The following is an 18,011-nucleotide window of genomic DNA, read 5'->3' as shown; positions in this document are numbered from 1 at the left end:
TTTGAAGCGCCAGGGCCCGCTGCGCACCGCTCTGGCGTTGGCTGAAGCAGCTGCAGCATTAGCACTCGATTCCGTTGAAATTGAAGGGGAAGAAGAGAGCGGCAATGTCAAGAAATGCAGCGATGTACAAGGTGGAGAGCAAGAGCACATCACGAAGCGTGCTCGTTGGGCCTTTGGCCTGCCTGGATCCTTTCTGTGGCGCCTACCTACTGGAGCACAGACGTCTACGAAAGCAAGCGGTGAGCCTCTACTTCATCGATTAGCTCGCAGCGAAGGAGAGCAGCGGGATAGTGTTCTCGGTGGCACTGGCATGCGCTCGTCGTCCCGGAGTGTGCGTCCAGAAGGTTCTACGTCACCTGCCGACAACGTGGCTAGCACAGTTCTGTCGGAGGCCCCCGCTGATCCTCCTGCCGGTCCTGCACTGACGAGTAGTAGCGTTCTGCTGGATACGCCGAAGCCTGGTTCTCTCTCTGACCACAACATCACGGATGGAAACTTTTCTGCTACGGAGTTTCGCGTTGTATCTCGGCCTGTGAATGCGCCTCCGAGTTCGGCTCCTGCGCGCCACCCCGCGGACGACCGCACCTTCCCACCCTTACCGGCGAGAAGCTTCAATACGCGTACTTTGCTGTACCGTGGAGGCTCTTCTGGCGCGCTTGTCCGAAGTGGCAGTTACAGTGGTCCGAGCGGCGGTCTGCTCGGTCCCGCACCTGTGACCACAGCAGGTCGTCGGTCGAGCTATTGTGCGCCGGGCTCTGCATCGACAAACATGAGCTCAAGCGCTGCATCCTCAGTCCAAACTTCCGTAACTTCAATTACGAGCAGTGTCGCTGGTGTAGGAGATAGTTCGGGAGTGGCCCCAAGAAGCGGTCTCCCGGTGGCCCCCTCAGGTTCGAGCATCGGCCACGCCCCTCGTATCCCCTCTGCCGGGGGCGGCTTACGCCCGTCGTTGTCTTCTTCCTCGTCTGGAGGCGTGCACATTGCACAGGGGGGAGGAACCCAAGGACGGACTATGGCAGGAGGACTTCCCTTTTCCGTTGGAGGGACGGGTCGTGGCTTTCTAGTTTCCCGTACCTCAGGCCAACTTACGCAACGCAGCTCAGGGCAGGACAGCGAGGGCAGCGTTGCAAAGGAATTGAGGGGAGGGGCGGCAGCAAGGGATGCAGTGAAGACTGGAATCTCTGACTTCTTCTCTAGCAGTACTCCTGTACTGGAAGAAGGGAAAAGTAAATCTGTTTCGGAGGCATCGGGGTACAACAGGGTGGAGTCGACCACTGAAGGAGACCGTGCCACGGGAGCCAGCGACTACGTGCACCTGATCACGGGAGCCCTGATTCCACGCGACGAGTTCTTGAAGCCAGGGGTGTGGCGTGTTGAACTGATGGTCGGGTGGCGGCAGAATGAATTCAAGCAGGCTCTGTTAGCTCCGGACGAGGGGGGCACTCCTGCACTCCCAGTGCAAACCAGGCAGGACTGTAGTGACGCAGAACGGGAGCAGGATCATAACGCCGCTGGTTGGCATGCAGGTCCGGAGCTGGGATGGGTTCCTGTATTGCACCGGCGGTCAGAAGAGGAAGCGGCTGTAGGAGCAATACTCCAGAAGTTAGTGGAAGGCACTGGAGAGGGGCAGGCGTGGAAAGCGGGACACAAACGGGGGGGGAATACTGCGGACATCCTGGAGGACGCAAGGGTGTACGAAGGAACTAAATCACACCAGCCGGGCAAGAACGAGGGGATAACTAGGAAGGAAAGAAAAAGAACCGCAAGTCCTCGCGGGTCCGATGTCGCGTCTTGTTCTGCTGCTTACAAGTCACTGCTGGGTGGGACACGTGGTAGCCCTGCGCGCGAGTACGCGTTCGCTGAAAAGTCTTGTGGTCCTTTCTGTGACACGATTGAAATTCCCAGTCCGAGCCAGAGATTCTTCTGGCTGTCGTGCACGACTCAGGTCCTGAACGGCGCTCGGGGTATTCTTGGACCGGACGGAGACATCGCGGCAGAGCCTGGGGCCACAGTAGATTCTTCTTCTTCTTCCACCCTTGCGTTTTCCGAAAGTCGCCCGGACCCCTCTTCATCTTCCTCGCCTCCCGATCTTTGTGCCGCTGCGCCGACCTGTCCCGTCTCATTTGCTCCCGATGAGCGAGCTGCAAATCCGTGTACACGGAACGTCTCATCTGAGTCCCTACCCTCCCTTTGTTCAGCGCCCAGGGACGCGTCGCGGCTCACATTAGGTCCTTCGGAAGCCCTCAACATGGCGCTTCTCCCTAATCCGCCCATCTTTCAGAGATCTTTTGCCTTAGCTCGAAGGCTGCAAAGCGCATACCCGGAACTTAGCTATATGGCGCCCAGTTATCACGTCTTACCCTCTCCTCTCCTCTTTTCTTCTCCGGGTTCCGCAGTCCCTGCTTGCGTCCCAGGGATATCAGTACACCCGGTATACTCGGAAGAAAGACAACAGGCAGCATTCAATGACATCATGTCGCGAGTACATGGGCGCCATCAGCAGATCAAGTCTGAGCACATCGATGAAGTTCGCGGTGTTTGGTGTGTGAAGCCCAAACAGAAACAGATCATTCAGGATGTCGTTGTGGCTGGAGACCTGCTGCCTCTCGGGGACTTCCTGGAGCACCTGAGGACGCCTCCGGCACACTCTCGTAACGAACAGAATCTCCCAAGTGAGAAACCGGTGTTCGAGATGCCCGTGGATGGGCCAGAGCGGGAAGAGAGGAAGGAAAGCGAGAAACGAGCCGAAGAGAACGGAACGGAACACGGAAATGGATCTGTGCGACATCGAAGCTGTTCCGCCGGGCCTCAGGGAGATGTGTCCACTTCTTATCAGTTTCAGCTGCGGCAGACCGACGCTCCCGATAGAAGACATTCGCCAGGGGATGGAACTGACTCTGGGAGGTACACAGGCACAAGCGCTGAATCCAGCTTTCAGACCGCTACGGCTGGACTAGTACCAGATCTGTTTGCTCGTCGATCTGCTTCTCCGGGTGCGGAAGGCCACGTTCTCATAGGCTCGCCATCTCGGCCTTTGGTTCCGGAAGGAGCAGCATGCCTGGATCCTTGCCAGTCGGGTCCTACAATTTTGAAAAGGATGCTTGATCGCGCTGAAGCTGTGTGCAGCTCTATGGAGGCAAAAGACACACGAAGTGAAGAGCCCACACCTGCGCGGTTCTGCGTGCTGTCGGCTCCTGAAAAATCCGTGAAAGTCAGCACAGAGCAGCTGGTGGAGTCTTTACGGTTCGTTAGGTCACAGGGCGCAACGGAAGGAGGACCAGGAAGGGGCCAAGGCACGCGTAAGGCGCCCGGGCAAGCGCCCACGTTTGCTGCGTGTAATGGGTCGATGCATCCACGGGCCCACCAAGGAGCTGGCGCCATGAGCAGTGACGGCAAGACTGACGCGGGTAACCCTGAGTCGTCAAGAGGACAAGAAACTCAGGAGGCTCCAGGAGAGGCCTCAGGGGGGAATCACAGCCGTCAAGTACCCGGCTACCTCCGATCACAAGGAGTTCGTGGCGAGGACGTCCGATGTACGCCTCGAGAAACTGTCACGTCTTTTCGAGGAAAAAGGGAGTTCATCAGCTACGCCACTGAGTGGCCGGCTTCAGGCATACCCAGCTTGCTTGAGGAGGACGGACAGCGAGGAGGAGAAGAGACAAGCAACAAACAAGAGCAGTACGCAGAGAAAGCGAAGGGGGATGTGGAAGAGCAAGAAATGAAGGGACAAGAGGAGTTCAGAAGGAGGGTCGAAGACGGTTTCCTGGGACTTTCAGAGCCGGCGGACCGAGCGCCCCGACTGAGGACGGCAAAAGTGGCCATGGAGTTGCACTTCTCTCCGGACGTGGTCCGGTTGCGCAAACTGCACGCTGCGCTTGCCGATCTCAAAGCTGCTGTGCTTGAGGTAAAGACGGGGCAGGCGGAGTGTCGGGATAGGTGCACTGCGTCTGAAGAATTTTATGTGTGCTGAAAAGGCGAGAGCAACAGGGACTCTGTCGAGAGCAAACCAGGCGGTGTGGCTGTGACTATGTTGCCGTTTTCCAGTTCTCCAGGCGGTTGAGCATGTGTGTGCAGTCGGCCACGGCTGGGAGAGAGGACGCGGCACCGACTTGTGCGTGTTTTTGCGGTAGTGCGCGGTCAGCTCTAGATCTGTGGGCACGCATACGATCAAACTGACGAGTACAGTTCTGGGGAAGCCGACGTGCATTCGCGCTTTCTCTGAAGTATCAGCATTAGGCAGTGCTGTGGCTGCATTGCAGCGTGCTCGGTACACGCAAGTTCACAAGCTTAGGCGGCTCCCCGGTGTTTCTTTTATTCCCATCCCTCTACGCAAGCCGTATGGCAGCAACACTGGCATGCTAGTAAGCAGGGGAAAATTGTTCCTTCTCACCTAGTCACGCGGTGAAATCCTCAAAATGAACAGACGGCGTACAACGCTGCAATACACGGGTTAGGACGCCTTTATCCATGATATTGTGATGTCAGGCCGAGGCGTTTCTGAAGCGGGGTCGGAGCAAAGCTGAAGACGCAAGTCGATGTGCCGTCATCGGCGCACGGATTGTCAGCCTCGTGAAAAGCGTGCGCATACTGCAGCAGCCGGGGCTTCATGATGAATTGAAGTGCACGTTTACCATTCATCCAGACGACGACAAAGAAACAGGCCGCAAGCAAAAGAAGCAAACTCTGTCTTGGCAAGTGGGGGGACTGAAAGCTCTCTTAGGCGTCGGCCGGGGTGTTGCGCTATGCCCTGCTGTTCGGCTCGGTAAGTTTGATCAACAGTAGCTTTCCCTACTGGGGAACATACAAGTCTAGGGAAGCTTATGGAGGCACAACAGCGATGAAGAGTGCTAGAAAGTAGGAGTTGCAGCAGTGAGAGCTCAGAGTATGAGTATATGCGTAGCCATGTGTTAGTCGTGTCTATGTAGTGTCATCTTACTTCGTTCCGCAATCAATGAACGGAAGGTGGCAGTAGTGGAGAAATCGCGTCGCGTAGACGTAAGAGACAACCTTTTGGCTCGGACGCGTCCACCTCCACGACTTCCTACCACCTGCTGTCGTACTAGCGCGGTCCTCTGCACCAAGGCAAAGATCATGTAGGCCGTCCCTGGGACTGCCGTGCTTTTGCGGCCGTACTTCCGGCACGGTGTTGCAGGCATCGCACACGCCGGCTCAGCCAGTCTTCCTGTTTTCTTTTCTCACGTCTGTGAGCGGAGGAGTCTTAATGGGAACGTGCCTGTTCTTGTCTTCATTCAAATCGTGTGTACAACTGGGAATTCCACGTTGCTCTGATAAGGTCGGATGGGAGAGCCTTGTCTCCCGACATGTCTCTGAGGCGGAGCTGTTTTTTTTTTTTTTAGGCCCTTGTGCAACTGTGCTTCAAGTGACGCGAGTTCGCCAGCCTTGCCCGTCCCCACGGACACTGTCCCTGGCCAACAGCCCAGCAGCGCTAATTGCGGACTGCTCTGCTCTGCTGATTCGGGTTGCAAAGTGCCCGTACTCCTCACACGCGGACTGGCTAGCTGCGAATGCGCTGCCGGCCGATGCGTTCTTGGATGCACTCGCGCCGAGGCGGAGAGCAGCCCGAGTAACTCAACAAATTGCGAAATCAAGTGATGCCAAGACGCGGACCAGGACGTCAGCCATTCCGCAGAAGCGCAGTGAAAGCGCTGCTCTGGGTCGTCGTGGAGGTGGTGCTACAAGTATTAAAAGGGAGAATAGAGTGCCAGAAGGGGCATCGCAGACAAACGAGAGGAGGGCCGGAGAACGTGTGAAGACAGGGTGTAGTAACGCCCGTGGTGGGACACTGGGAGGACAAGAAGATTCTTGTTCACACCAGCCAACTGCGAAGAGCAGCGTAGTCGGACCTGGTGGAAGCGGACATGTGGAACGGGCGCTGTCAAGGACCGGCAGTAACAGTCGGGAACGAAGCGCTGCCAACGACCTCGCCGAGCAGGGACATTACCGGGGAGATGGACAGGGTGAGAGACGACATGGTGTCTCACCAGCACACCACGGCGTCACACCGGTAGTCGCTGACAAGCCCCTGCTCAGCGCGTTTGACCGTCGACCCCTGCGTCACGCTATACAGCCTCTCGGTCTAATGCAGTCCTACCCGTTTCTTCCTTTTTCTACCGCCAATAACTACAATTTCCGTGCACCTCGGTTATCTGGCGACAACTCAGGAGCCTCCGCAGTTTCGCGATCCGAGCAGACGCTAGGCACTTCTTTAGGCGGGGTGGAGGATAGTAGAATGGGTACAGAAAGTGGAGACTCTCTTCTGACAAGGGATATGGTATCGGCGAATGACCGGGGCAGCTACCCGAGACAGAGGCACACCAGTGAGGGACTGCCAAGTCGAGAAGGCGGGGAATATACTGGTCACCCGCCTAGCGTTGGACAGAGAGAGGGACGGTTACCTCACCACGTGGCAGAGCCGTCACATGTAGCCGATGCACACGACTCCCGCTCACATTCAAGAGATCAAACAAATGGTCCGAGGACAGGGATGGTTGGGGAAAGGCCGAGCCGTAGCGGTGAAGGCCATGGAGCACCAGCACCGAAACTGTCAAGGCGACACGCGGGCACGGTTATCTCCGGAATCGACCAACTAGTGTACGTGGGGCCTCCACGTTTCTGGTGGAGTGGGCCTAAAAAGTCAAAAGAAGGGAACGACAGTCGGCCAAGCGCGCACGACTTGTATTCACGGACGCAGCAGGATACAAGCGTACCAGAGGACGTCTATGGCGGGTGGAGAGTGCTCATCAGACAGTTAATCCCTCGCGAACTTCAAGTGAAAGCTGCGCTGGCCGCGGAGGAAGAAGTCATCAACGAGACGGCAAGGAGTGCTAGTGCTCTGGTCACACGGATCGCACGGAGAGAGTTTGGGCTTCAGCCAGGTGGGACATGCCCACACCGACGCGACGAAGGCAGCAGTTTCTCTACAGGGGGGTCACGCCGTGTGGTGTCTGAGTGGCACCGCCGAAGAGACGGCTCGTCTGCACAGGGGAGTGAGGAAGGAGAGCCCTTCGCTCAGGGCGCTGATAATTTCGATACGGACAACGGCGGGGCAGCAGAAGGAAGAAGCGAAGAGGGCGAAGGCTTTGTTATTTCTTCGCCAGACGACACTTCCTCGGCGTTAGCTTCTGTCACCCTTGTTGTCGGAGATCAAGTCCAGAGGCAATCTGGAGAGTCCACTCTACCCTACCAGCCTTCGCCTGTCGCCAGCCCTTTCTCTTCCGCTGACCTGATAGACTCGCCTGGTGCCCGGCCACCCGTAGGAGGCATGTTTAGCTCCAGCCTCACTGGTACTCCGAGTATGGGTTGCAACCGGCGTTCAGCCCTTGCTCTTGACCGGAGTCCTTCCAGCTCCAGCCAACAGTTAAGGCCGGATACCGACGACGCGATTCCAGGTATGCTCTCAGTCGCGCCTCCGCCTCCGGGCGTATCCACAGACAATAGTGCCAGAAGCGAAGAGATGCTTAGCATCGGTACACCCGCCGAGTCGGGTCCCTCTTCAGAACCCTTGTACGGTGCCCATAGTGCCGAAAGCCACGGAAGGGGCTTGACTAGCCGGAGGGGCTGTAGCAGGCGCGGAAGAGAAGACACGGCTAGCGACGACCAACACAGGACAGAGAGGGATACGCTCAGCGGAAGCGCAAATACAAACGGTTCTTCACACCTCCTCCAATCGTCTTTCTCGGGGTGTGGCCCACTCCGGAGATTCTGTCAGCACAAAAACTCTGCGCGCAGTTTTCTGGCATCGAGGAATGCAACAGAGACAAGACAACGAAGGATAGAGAAGAAAAGGTTCAAGAAAATAACACGCTGGGCCCGACTCCGGGTGCCGCTTCATGGATCACTGAGAGACGTGGAAGTGCAGTCTGGTGTGCAACAAGAGCCTTGGCCAGATGAGCTTCTTCTCCGACTAGTAAACATAGCTAATCCCTCTCGGACAAGCTCGTCTCTCAGAGATGCGAAGACTGGGCCTGAGATCCGTCCCCTGCCACCTCTGCCTCTTCCAGTACCCTGCGTCAGATTCTCAAAAGCCAAGCGGGACATTCTGCAACAACAGGACGGCAGGGGGCGAACACGCGAACAGTCAGCAGGAATTCTGACGACAGACGAGAGCGATTCAGCGGAGACGTGTCAGAGTCAGCTCTTGCACGACAGTGCCTCCTGCGGCGGGGAGGAGGAGCAGGTAGAAGGGAGAACAACGACACAGTCGTCTTCGTCTTCTCTAGGTTTCTCTGTCCCGCAACTATCTCCTTGTTCATTCACACACCGGCGTGGTGCTGGCGGATCCTCCTCGGCTTCACCTTCGCCTTCTTTCTTCACACGGCCGTTCGGTGTCGGCTTGGGAGCGGACGGCTCTTTACGAGTTTCTGCTCTCAATATATGGACGTGGCACCTGCCGGCGCTGCCCGACCTGAGTCCAGAGGTGGTGGCTTCGTGGCTGCTTAAGGCGCAGCGATTTCAGTGCATGCGGTTCGAGAAGTCAGCAGCTGGCAGCGCAACAGGTACGCAAGGGAGAAACCCCCACAGTAAGGTCGGGTCTGAAAAGACCAAATTCAGTAACTCGCCCCTGAGCCAGGTCGAGAATGATGGACAGGCAGGTGACGATGATGAGAGCAGCATGGATGAGGCGGCAGAAGCCGCCGCTGCGATACTCAACAGCCTGTCACCGTCCCGAGCAGCTGAGGCTGTAGCGTTCGCTGCGGAAGAGGTGTGGCGTAGTCGTCAGGAGCGGTTTGAGAGGGAAGGAGAACAAGTCTCAACGGCTGGCGACCGGCAGCGTCCAACAGCGGAAGACAGAAGAACTTTTGCTGACGCTCTGACAGTTGCTGCAGCTGCTGCTACGAGTCGCCCACTGATTGCGTCACCCCGTCGTGAAGAGGAAGGAGACCGAGGAAGAGGTTTTTCTTCTGACCGCCGAAATCAAGACCGGGGTCCGAGCCCAAGCCAGTCTGCCGAAGGTCCGGTAGAACGGGACGTCGGTCAAGCAGGCGCATTTGAGGAGGAGGACGACTTCGGTGGTGAGGAAGATTATGAAGGAAATGAGTTTGAGGATAGCGAAGTCGACAACGCATGGGACGAGGAAGCTGGGGAAGAAACAGGTACCTACATGACTGAAGAAGATTATGGTGATTATGACGAGGAGGAGATCTACCACAATGCTGACGCGGACGGTGAGTTTGACTGGGAGTTGGGAGGAGACGGTGACTTCCTGCCTGACAGTAACGGTGGTATTACGGACGCGCCAGCTGATGCCGGTGCGCCGGCGGGGCCAGTGTCTGTGTCGTTGAACCGTCAAATTTTCACGGCGGAAGACAACGAAGACCAAAGTGATGACAGAGAGATTTCTGAGGACGAGCACATGGCGGCAAGAAGAGGCGTTAATTCCGGGGTGACAGCAACTGGCATGTCTCGCAGTCCCTCCGGTGTATTCACTCGCTCGTCCATCTCTGCTAATGACCACATTGCAGCGGAACTCTGGATGCTGTATGAAACTCTTGTTTTGAGGGAATGCGTCAAATTTCTGACAGCGGCGCATGAAAGGAGGACCAAGCAAAGAGACGGAAAACCAACTCCGACAGAGCGTGCCGACGAAGGCAACGAGCTGGACCCGCCGAGATTCCAGGGTTGCTCACACAGTCGAGGGGAAGGACATGGGGGAGACGTAGAAGCAGCCTCGATGCTTAGCGCCCCCGCGTCGGGACAGTCTCCCCGCAGCGGAGCTGTGTCGGTGATTGAAGCAAGCCAGACAGCTGCGGCTTCGGGTGCTTATGCTCAGAATATAGGGACAGCTGATCAAGCCCACCTCCTAGCGAAGAGCCGAGGCGGCGAAGACGAGCAACCCGGGGAGGCCAGCAGGGCACTGCCCGCCGCAGTTGAATCTCCTCTCGTAGAGCTGCCTTCTTTTTGCTGTCCTCTGCTTTATCAGACGTTGTACGAAATCCTTCTGACCTTTTTCCGCTACGCGCTCATGCAGTGTGTGAAGACTGCTCCGGGTCCTACTGCAGCGACACTGCTGCGGTACTGGCCTCCCACATTAGCAGACTTCCGTATTGCCTTGCAGTTACGCCTCCGGTACCTCCACCAGCTGAATGTGTCCTTCCTCTTCCTTTCCCCGTTCTTGTCATCCATCCCGCCGCCTCGACCCTACTATCCAGAGAGAGGTGCTGAGTCTGGCACAGGTGTATGCAAGTTCCGACAAGACTATGACACGCAGTACACCCACCCAGTAGGTGACGTACAGGAGAACTGCAGCTGGACGTTCGTGCCAGTGTGGGCCCCGCCGCGTAGCCAGTCCGGCGTTCTTGAAGGCAAGCTGGCCGCAAGAACTGCTTGGACGTTCCGTTTCGCCAGAGTCCCTCTCTTGGAGAAGAGAGGAAAGACACGAGGTCCGGGAGGCGCGTCCTTGGTGAACGCGGTCGCGGTTTCTTCCGGTAGTCCTCCCGAGGATCACAGATCCCAAGCACAGGGTAGTGGCCGTAGCGGAGCCGAAGACAGAGGCGTTTCCGGCAGGTCTGTTTGCCGCGGGTTTTCTTCGTCTCCGCTTGTTCCCCTCTCTCGAGCAAGCCATGACAGGATTCTTGTGGCGCTATCAGGGACTAAGTCCCTTCTTCTTCCTTCGGTAAAAAGTTTCCTGTTCCGTCCGTCGACAGTTTTCCGCATGCATGTAATTCGGCGACAAATCCTTCATCTCCCTGGCTACGCCTACGCATTCCAGCAGCCTGAACTGCCCCGGCAGATTGTCTGGGGCCATGCCCCGTGCCTCTCGTCTGGTGGTGAGCTAGGCGCACGAGCCTTACAGGGACCCCCAAATACTGAGGAGTCTTTCTTGCAAAAACTCGCGTGGACAGCTACCTGCACTCTCCTGCGTGTGCATGCACCCGCGGAGGATCTTTTGCCGGTTTATTCTCGGTCCGGGACGTCACTTCTAGAAGTGCAAGAAGGGAACTTGGTTGTCAATGTTACAGCCCCCCTTTCGGGGGCTTGGGCAAACGTGGGAGGCGTCGTGCTTTTTCTGGACAGGAATCAGAGTCGGCAGACAGATGATGAACTGCTTGGGAGAGGCGGCGACAGCGGGCGCGACCAAGGACTTGATAGGGAGGAACAAGCAGGCGAGGACGGTGAACGTGGGGGCAGGTTCAGAGGAGGCGGGGCAGACTCCTCTGCCTCCTGGGGACTACCTGGAGTAACGAGGCTGGACCAAAGCCTAACAGGGCAGCTCTCTCGGCAGCTCAGGGTCATAGACGCGCTGAAGCTTATCGCAAAGGAGAGATCTTTTGTTGTCCGACTGCGCGGAGAGGGTGCACAGGATTTGGGCGGACCGTATGCGGAAATTTTGAGTAACGTTTGTGATGACTTGATCGAGCACCACCTTCTTGTCGAGTGCCCTAATGCTAGGAATTCTGTCGGCAATAACCGGGACATGTACGTTGTTAATCCAGCTCTGAGGGACTACCTCCTAGGTGCGGACGCAGCTCGCTTCCCGTTGTCTGCATCCCCACCGGACAACTTGGGGGAAGACGAAACTGGAGACGGTAACACGGGTGACGATTTCATATCGGAAGAAGTGAGACGTGGACAGACGTCTGTAGATCTTCTCTGTGTGTTTGGTGGCGCGTCAGCGGGGCACGAGGCAGCAGCGTTGGGGTGTCTGGGCCCTTCTTCTCTCTTCAGTGCGTCGGCGAACAGCATGCGTGCTCCAGTTGTGTCTGAGCTGCCTCCTGTTTTAGCTCAGGCACCTTACCAGATGCTAACAAATCCAGCCTGTCTTGTCGAAAGTATCTTTGCTCAGATGGACAGCCGCTTTGCTTTCTTTGGTTTAGGAGCTGGCACGGATATGAACTACAGATCAACTCTACTTCGGATGGTGAACGAAAAGAGAAAGCAGGTTCTGCCATCTTTGGCCGCGCCCGCAGGCGTACAGGGCGATGCGTCTACTAAAGATGGAATCAGCGAGAAGTTTTGCGCGCAGTGCGGTGCACTCGCGCCGCCGTATGGAGCTCTTTCTGCTTATGGTCAGAAGATCGCGTCAATTTTGTTTTCTATCGGAAGACTTATGGCGTGTGCTGTAATAACACAGAACCCGCTAAACTTAAACCTCTCTCCGGCGTTTTGGAAACTCCTTCTACTTCAGATACCCAGCTTAGGCGACTTGCAAGCTGTGGATGTATTGGCTGCCAAACAGCTCAAGAGCTTCCTGATATGTTGTGATCGGCCATCGGATTGTATTCATATGTCCGAGGTGGAAGACAGTGGATTGCTGCGGGGGTTTTCTGCGAGTGAAGACGATCGACAAAGAGACGACTCCGTTCTGCAAGCGTTCGCACAGAGTGGCTACACCGTTGATGATGTGGTGGGACGGAATACTGAGCTCTTCCGTGGCGGAAGCCGCCGCATCGTAGACCCAGGGCACATCGCCGAGACTGTCCAGGCTGCTGTCCTTGCCAAAGTACGTTTCCCGCAAACTGTCCCGTGAGTGGCGCAAGTTTTCGGAGTGCTACAAGGAGTTAGTTACGTAATTACAAGCAGCTGTGGGTCAAACAGGCTCTCTCTTCTTATTCTCCCAAAACCTTTCGGTTCCAGTGTGATAGCTCCGGCTGTAGACTCAAGGCGAGACCGCGCCTCTCATTGTCGCTTTGATTTTGTCCGGTTACGACTGTCAGTCATTTTCTGCGAAGGGGTTGCAGATGGTCTTCCGTATTAGCGCCCTTGGTCGGCGGAAGATGCGTGCTTCAATGAAATCGGTAGAGCCACGTAACTACTGATACTATATCAGTAGAGCCTTCAGTTACCCGTCTGGACTGTCACGCTTGTGGGGACGTCAAGGTCCCATCTTTCCCTGGACAACTATGCCTTTATGCTGTTGACTACGCTCTGCTGTTATTATGCCTTCTGTCCAGCTTGTGGAAGGGCACGAGGTTGCTGGATGGCTGGCGTACGGACTGTACGACCTGCTGCCCATCCCGCACGTGCAGGCGGCGCTAACGGCCGAAGACTTGCGTGCTTTTGTCTGTGGCGAGAACGAGATTGACATTAGTGTCCTAAGGGTGAGTGCATCAGCCGTAACGCGAGGCACGGTAGAGCAGGCAATACGACTGGGTAGGATATGTAAGAGCTTTTGTCAGAATTGTCAAGTGTTCTGCAGACTCACACGGCAGAAAAAATAGGGATCGTCTCCCTCGTCTTGCTACAGCAACGTGGTCGTCTGGGCGGTGTGACAAAAAGGTCGTTCGAGCGGTACAGCGTAGTGAAGCTGTACTTCGCGTGATGAGACGGCCCACACCTGGCTTCCCCGCCGACTTCCTCGAGCGCACCCAGCTAATCCGTTGTATAGTAAAAAGTGATTCGCTTTGACAGGGGCATTGCCGATGGGCGTACACCTGGAATGCGGTAGCGCGGCTGTTGTGGGTGTGTTTGTGCAGCGGTTCTCCAAGATTACATGGGAGGAGTATGACAGCCACGAGGAACAGCTGATCGAGAACCTGTGGGAGGTGCTTGAATCATTTACGAACAGGGAGAAGCAGATGTTTCTACGGTTTGTTTCTGGCCGATCACGCCTACCTCCTTCCTGGCTGTATGGCAACCCGGGATCCGGCATGCAGCAGCCGTTTGAAATCCACATTATGAGGTAACTAGCAACTCTGTCCGTGCTTTGTCGGTGGTCGAACAACGCAGCCTCCTTAGGTCTGCGGCCAGCCAAAAGTCAGCTTGCGCTTTCGCCTTTCAGGCGCTCGGAGGTGCCGTCAATAGGTATGACGGTGCTGCCCACAAGCCGCATGATTGCCTACAGCGGCCTAGTACTGGGCGTAGCCTGGCTGTCATAGGTTCTTGCATATAAGAGTGCACTGTATATCAGTCAAACGTATTGCCGTATCTATGTGTCTTCAAGCGCCCCTCGCACGTTCCGCGTGCACCCAAGAAATCTTAGTTCTAAAAAGGTTCTGCCAGTCGCCTTTAGCCTGACGTGCAACTGAGTTTAGTTCAGTTGTCCAAGCGTTTCGGTCGTACACTTGCGGAGTACTCAAAGACTTGTGGTACCGACAGCGCTTACGAAGCATCCCCCTTCACCATATCGTTGTGCTGTTTTGCAGCGACGAAGAAGCTCTGGAAATACAAGACGTCTCGCTCAGGTCTGTGCAGGTGGCAGAGAACCAGACAGTAGACGACCGATTACCCACTGCCAGCACCTGCTTTTTCATGATTAAGCTGCCACGGTATTCCTCGAAGGAAGTCCTTCGAAGCAAGCTGAAGCTGGCTATCATGTCTTGTGTGGATATTGACCTCGACGCCCTTCACCATGATGTCGACTTCCCTCTTATGGACTGAGAATGTTTGTCCTTGTTAGCGGATTTTCCTGTGTATCTTGTTTCTGCCGAAGATTCCCTGCTCGCCTGAACTGCGTAACTATTTGTCACGTAAGTGCGGAACTGTCTCCGTTCTAGTGTCCGCGTACTTCTGCGCCCTCCTGTCATGGGTGCGGAAAGACAATAATGCTGTAGCTACGAAGGATCATCTCTGTTGTCTCTCTTCCCCCTGATTGACGTATCGTGTCTCCCTGAAGGGACATACATCATCTTGAAGCGGCTATGACCAGCTCTCCGGCGGTATCGTAAAAAACGCGTGCCGCGCATTCTAGCAGAGGTTGAGTTTATTTTCCATGAAGTGTCCATCATTTTTTTCGGGTCAGAGACAAAACACGAATTTGTACAATGCACTGTTTTGGCTCAGTCACTAGAAGGCGAGCGAGCAGTTAGCTTCGTAGGAGGCATCACTCTCGCCCTCGCGCCAGCAAAGCACAGCATTCGGGGCGTTGTGAACGAACGACAGCAGCATGCGCCTCATGTGGGACTCAGGCACGTGAGGGGCGATGCTTGATAGAAGGAAACGGAGGTTCATGCTCTGGTGGTGGTCACTCCGAAGGTGCCACAGATCGTCGGAGTTTGTATCCACACTCTGCCAAAGAATGTAGAGAAAACAAATTGACAACAGCCTAGTTGTATGGGACTAGACCCGGGAATTCTTTTGCTGAAGATCGCCTCTCGTTGTTGACATGCAAGACCTCCAGGTACTTCGTTTTCCGTATCGACCGAAAAGAATAGTCCCTGAAGCTGGGTTGAGTATGTTTCAAGCTGTGGACGGATGGGGCATTTCCGGAATACCAATCCTTTCTGGGAATGTGAAGTTCGACAGCAAGATGGCTCCACAAAGGATCAAGGAACTCCCCAGGATGAAGATTACAATAGATGGCCCCTTCATCTCTTTGAAATACAAAATGCCCCACAAGCCGCTAACAATGATCGCGCACTGTTTGCATGGGTATGCAACCTGCAAACCAAAACAGGCAGGATCTGAGAGCACGGGCATTCAGTGGAAAAGGTTGTACGGCGGTGGAAAAGGTTGTACGGCGTACTCTTTCGCTTTTCTCTGAATTCCGATGTTCGGGGAGATTCACTCCTCGACAGCAAGGCAGAGAGTGTAGGAGCGAGACTCTGGTCATAAATTGTGCGAGGCGATCTGAATACCTACATGTACTGCACAGGCTGCCTGCCCCCCGGGCAGCTACTATTCGAGATGCCTCTTGTCTACAAAGACGATAGGTGTGCCGTAGACTCGTTGGTAGCCCGGGGATTTTGCTTGAAAGGCTCCCCGCCAGAACTTAGCATAACCCGAGTCTGTGATCCGTTAGGCGTTCTCACGCCCTGGCTCAGCTCCAGTCTCGGTTTCGCCCTTTCCAAGCTCCTGTTGGTGATTGTTATTCGGCTCGAGCCAGAGAATTTCTCAGCTTACAGCGAAGGAAAGCCCTGCAAAACACAGCAATCACGAGAGTGCCGAGGTGCTAAAGCGTACTGTTTGAAATATGAAGAACTCGAAGAAATGGCGCAACCCGGCAGACGCCATTTATGTGTACGCAGATATTCCTGGAGGTGCACTTTGCTCATACTTACTTGGAATTGCAATGATTACCGCGACAGTAGCGATCATGTACACGAAACCGGAAAGAAGGCCCCAGCCCACAGCCGTCCTAAAGTGCCATGCAGGCGTTCGTGCCTTGCATGCAATGCGAAGAGTTATTGTTGTCGCAGCCGCCATGCTGATTCCTGGTGCCACCAACACATCGAAGGGGGGAATTTACCAAGTTCTCAATATTACCGCTCCTTGCCCCGGGGATGGTTTGCAAGCCAAGAAACACTTAAGCCTGTTCAGCAGCGCTGTGCGAACTGTTTGATGCATCTGGCTGCGTGGGACCCCTGGGCACCGTGGACAGCCTCCGCAAGTTTCCGTAGAAGACCAACCTGCAGCGAAGCTTGGAAGAAAGGCAATTCCTTTGTATGCCGGCGGGATGAAAGACATGGGTCCAAGAGAGAGTCCGCCGCAGGCTCCTGAGATGGCCGATAGGCAGACTCCTACGAAATGACGGAAGCGCCGTGTGGCATGGTGTTCACCAACGAGAGGCCGAGCCTCCGGCATGCTTTCTTCGATGTCCACAGGCTCTACGGAATCTGACGAACACTCTGACAGCGACAGAGAAGAAACTCTCATGGGTCATAACGTTGTGTAACTAGTAGGAACGTACATTCCCAGTGTCTGGAACAATGGACTAAGTCTAGGTAGTGGGACAATTAGCCTAGCTTCAGATTTAATGCCGTGAAGCGGTACGTGAACAAATCGTCCGTACATAAGCCACAGCGACCACCGGAAGCAAACCTCGGTGGCAACACCACATAGTGTGGTTTCGGTTTCTCAGTCCGGCTTCTCAAGCATGGGGTGTTTAGATTGCATCCATGACAGTTGATGCCAAGCCCTGACCGTCGTACCCTCTTTACGGTCTTTCCGGCAACTCCGAGTGAGTGTGCCTAGCTCTTCGTGGAAAGCGGAGAGGCTGCTACCGGTGACAAGAAGGACAACGGCGAGGACGTCGACCCAGAGGAGGGCAAGGCGATCCTTGTTGACTAGGACTCCCCACAGAAAGGAAGTCACAACGGCGATGCCCATGGAAATGCCGGAATGCATCGCGAGCCCGAGGCGCGAAATGGCCACAAAGCCAGAGTTGAACGCGAGGACAATCAGGGCGCCTGAAACAACAGAGTTCGCATAAAAATCTATAGAACTAACTGCAGAAGGTCAACGCCATCTCCGCGCTCTGCTGTCCAGATGTGCTTGAGCAGATCAGCGATTAGCCGCACGGTCAAGTCTCCGCAGCACGCGCTGTGCGCATACCTGAGAGGGCGCCCCACCAGCTGAACACCAGTTTCGATGTTACGCCATAATTGTCCATAATCTCCTGGTTGAAGGGAAGAAGAATGCATACCAGGAACGTTGACGCGGCATAGCCGCAACAGACATAAAAGATAAAAATGGTATTCTCAATCGGTGGCTGGAGCCTCCGGACTGCTTCAGCCTTTCGAGGCACGGCATACGAACCTGAGAACAAGCAGAGGAATAAAAAATTTTGCTATGCCGAGGTTGCCAGCAAGAGCTTGCACACTGGGTCGCAGGAGAGCGGGTCTGAATAGCGTCTTTGGCAAGAGTACCATAGTTCCTCTTCTATCTAATTGTCCGGAAGTGTTCACAAGCAACTCACCGGTTGCTAGAGCCGCGACAAAAATCGCAGTGGCTCCTATAATGTGTTGAGCATCCCACATCTCGGGTTACGCCAAGTGTTTAAATATTGTTGGCAACCAGTCGCAGCGCAGGGCCTCCGTGACCTCGGCTGGCAGCCCTGTTTCATCCCATTGTCGCGGATCACTCTGGGACTTTCACTTAATGTCGTGATTCTCCAGAAAACTAGGACGTCACGCGTGAAATCTGAAAACCGACTCGAGATGAACAAAAAACCACAGTTAAGCTTGAAAGGGGGGGCATCTGGACAGCGGAGGACAAACAGCCCTGCCGGCCACCCGTCAAGACAGCTCCCCGCAAGACCAAGACAGCCGTCTGGCCAGGAGCAGCTTGGAAAAAAAAAGACAACCAGAAATAATTCACGAGCAGAAATAAAAAAA

The 18,011-nt window shown here is 55.3% G+C and overlaps 2 protein-coding genes across 2 annotated transcripts; one reads left to right on the top strand and one right to left on the bottom strand.

Moving 5' to 3' along the window:
• Nucleotides 1–5: 5 nt before the first annotated feature.
• Nucleotides 6–14,876, top strand: CSUI_002652 (hect-domain (ubiquitin-transferase) domain-containing; the record flags this gene model as incomplete). Its single annotated transcript, XM_068062852.1, has 6 exons — nucleotides 6–3,904; nucleotides 4,486–4,762; nucleotides 5,358–12,460; nucleotides 12,912–13,058; nucleotides 13,434–13,639; nucleotides 14,103–14,876. Coding segments are annotated over 6 exons (11,865 nt in total), but the record flags the coding sequence as incomplete, so codon positions are not given.
• Nucleotides 14,877–15,122: 246 nt separating this feature from the next.
• CSUI_002651 (sugar transport protein) lies at nucleotides 15,123–18,011 on the bottom strand (the record flags this gene model as incomplete). The annotated part of the gene is made up of 6 exons (XM_068062851.1): nucleotides 17,594–18,011; nucleotides 17,230–17,433; nucleotides 16,827–17,084; nucleotides 16,275–16,523; nucleotides 15,957–16,109; nucleotides 15,123–15,812 (listed from the first exon to the last, which is right to left on the bottom strand). Coding segments are annotated over exons 1-4 (771 nt in total), but the record flags the coding sequence as incomplete, so codon positions are not given.

This window comes from Cystoisospora suis, assembly GCF_002600585.1.
Source record: "Cystoisospora suis strain Wien I chromosome Unknown contig_1097, whole genome shotgun sequence".
NCBI classification, from domain to species: domain Eukaryota; phylum Apicomplexa; class Conoidasida; order Eucoccidiorida; family Sarcocystidae; genus Cystoisospora; species Cystoisospora suis.
The sequence above is the reverse complement of the archived record's forward strand: the minus strand, read 5'-3'. Positions and strand labels throughout refer to the sequence as shown.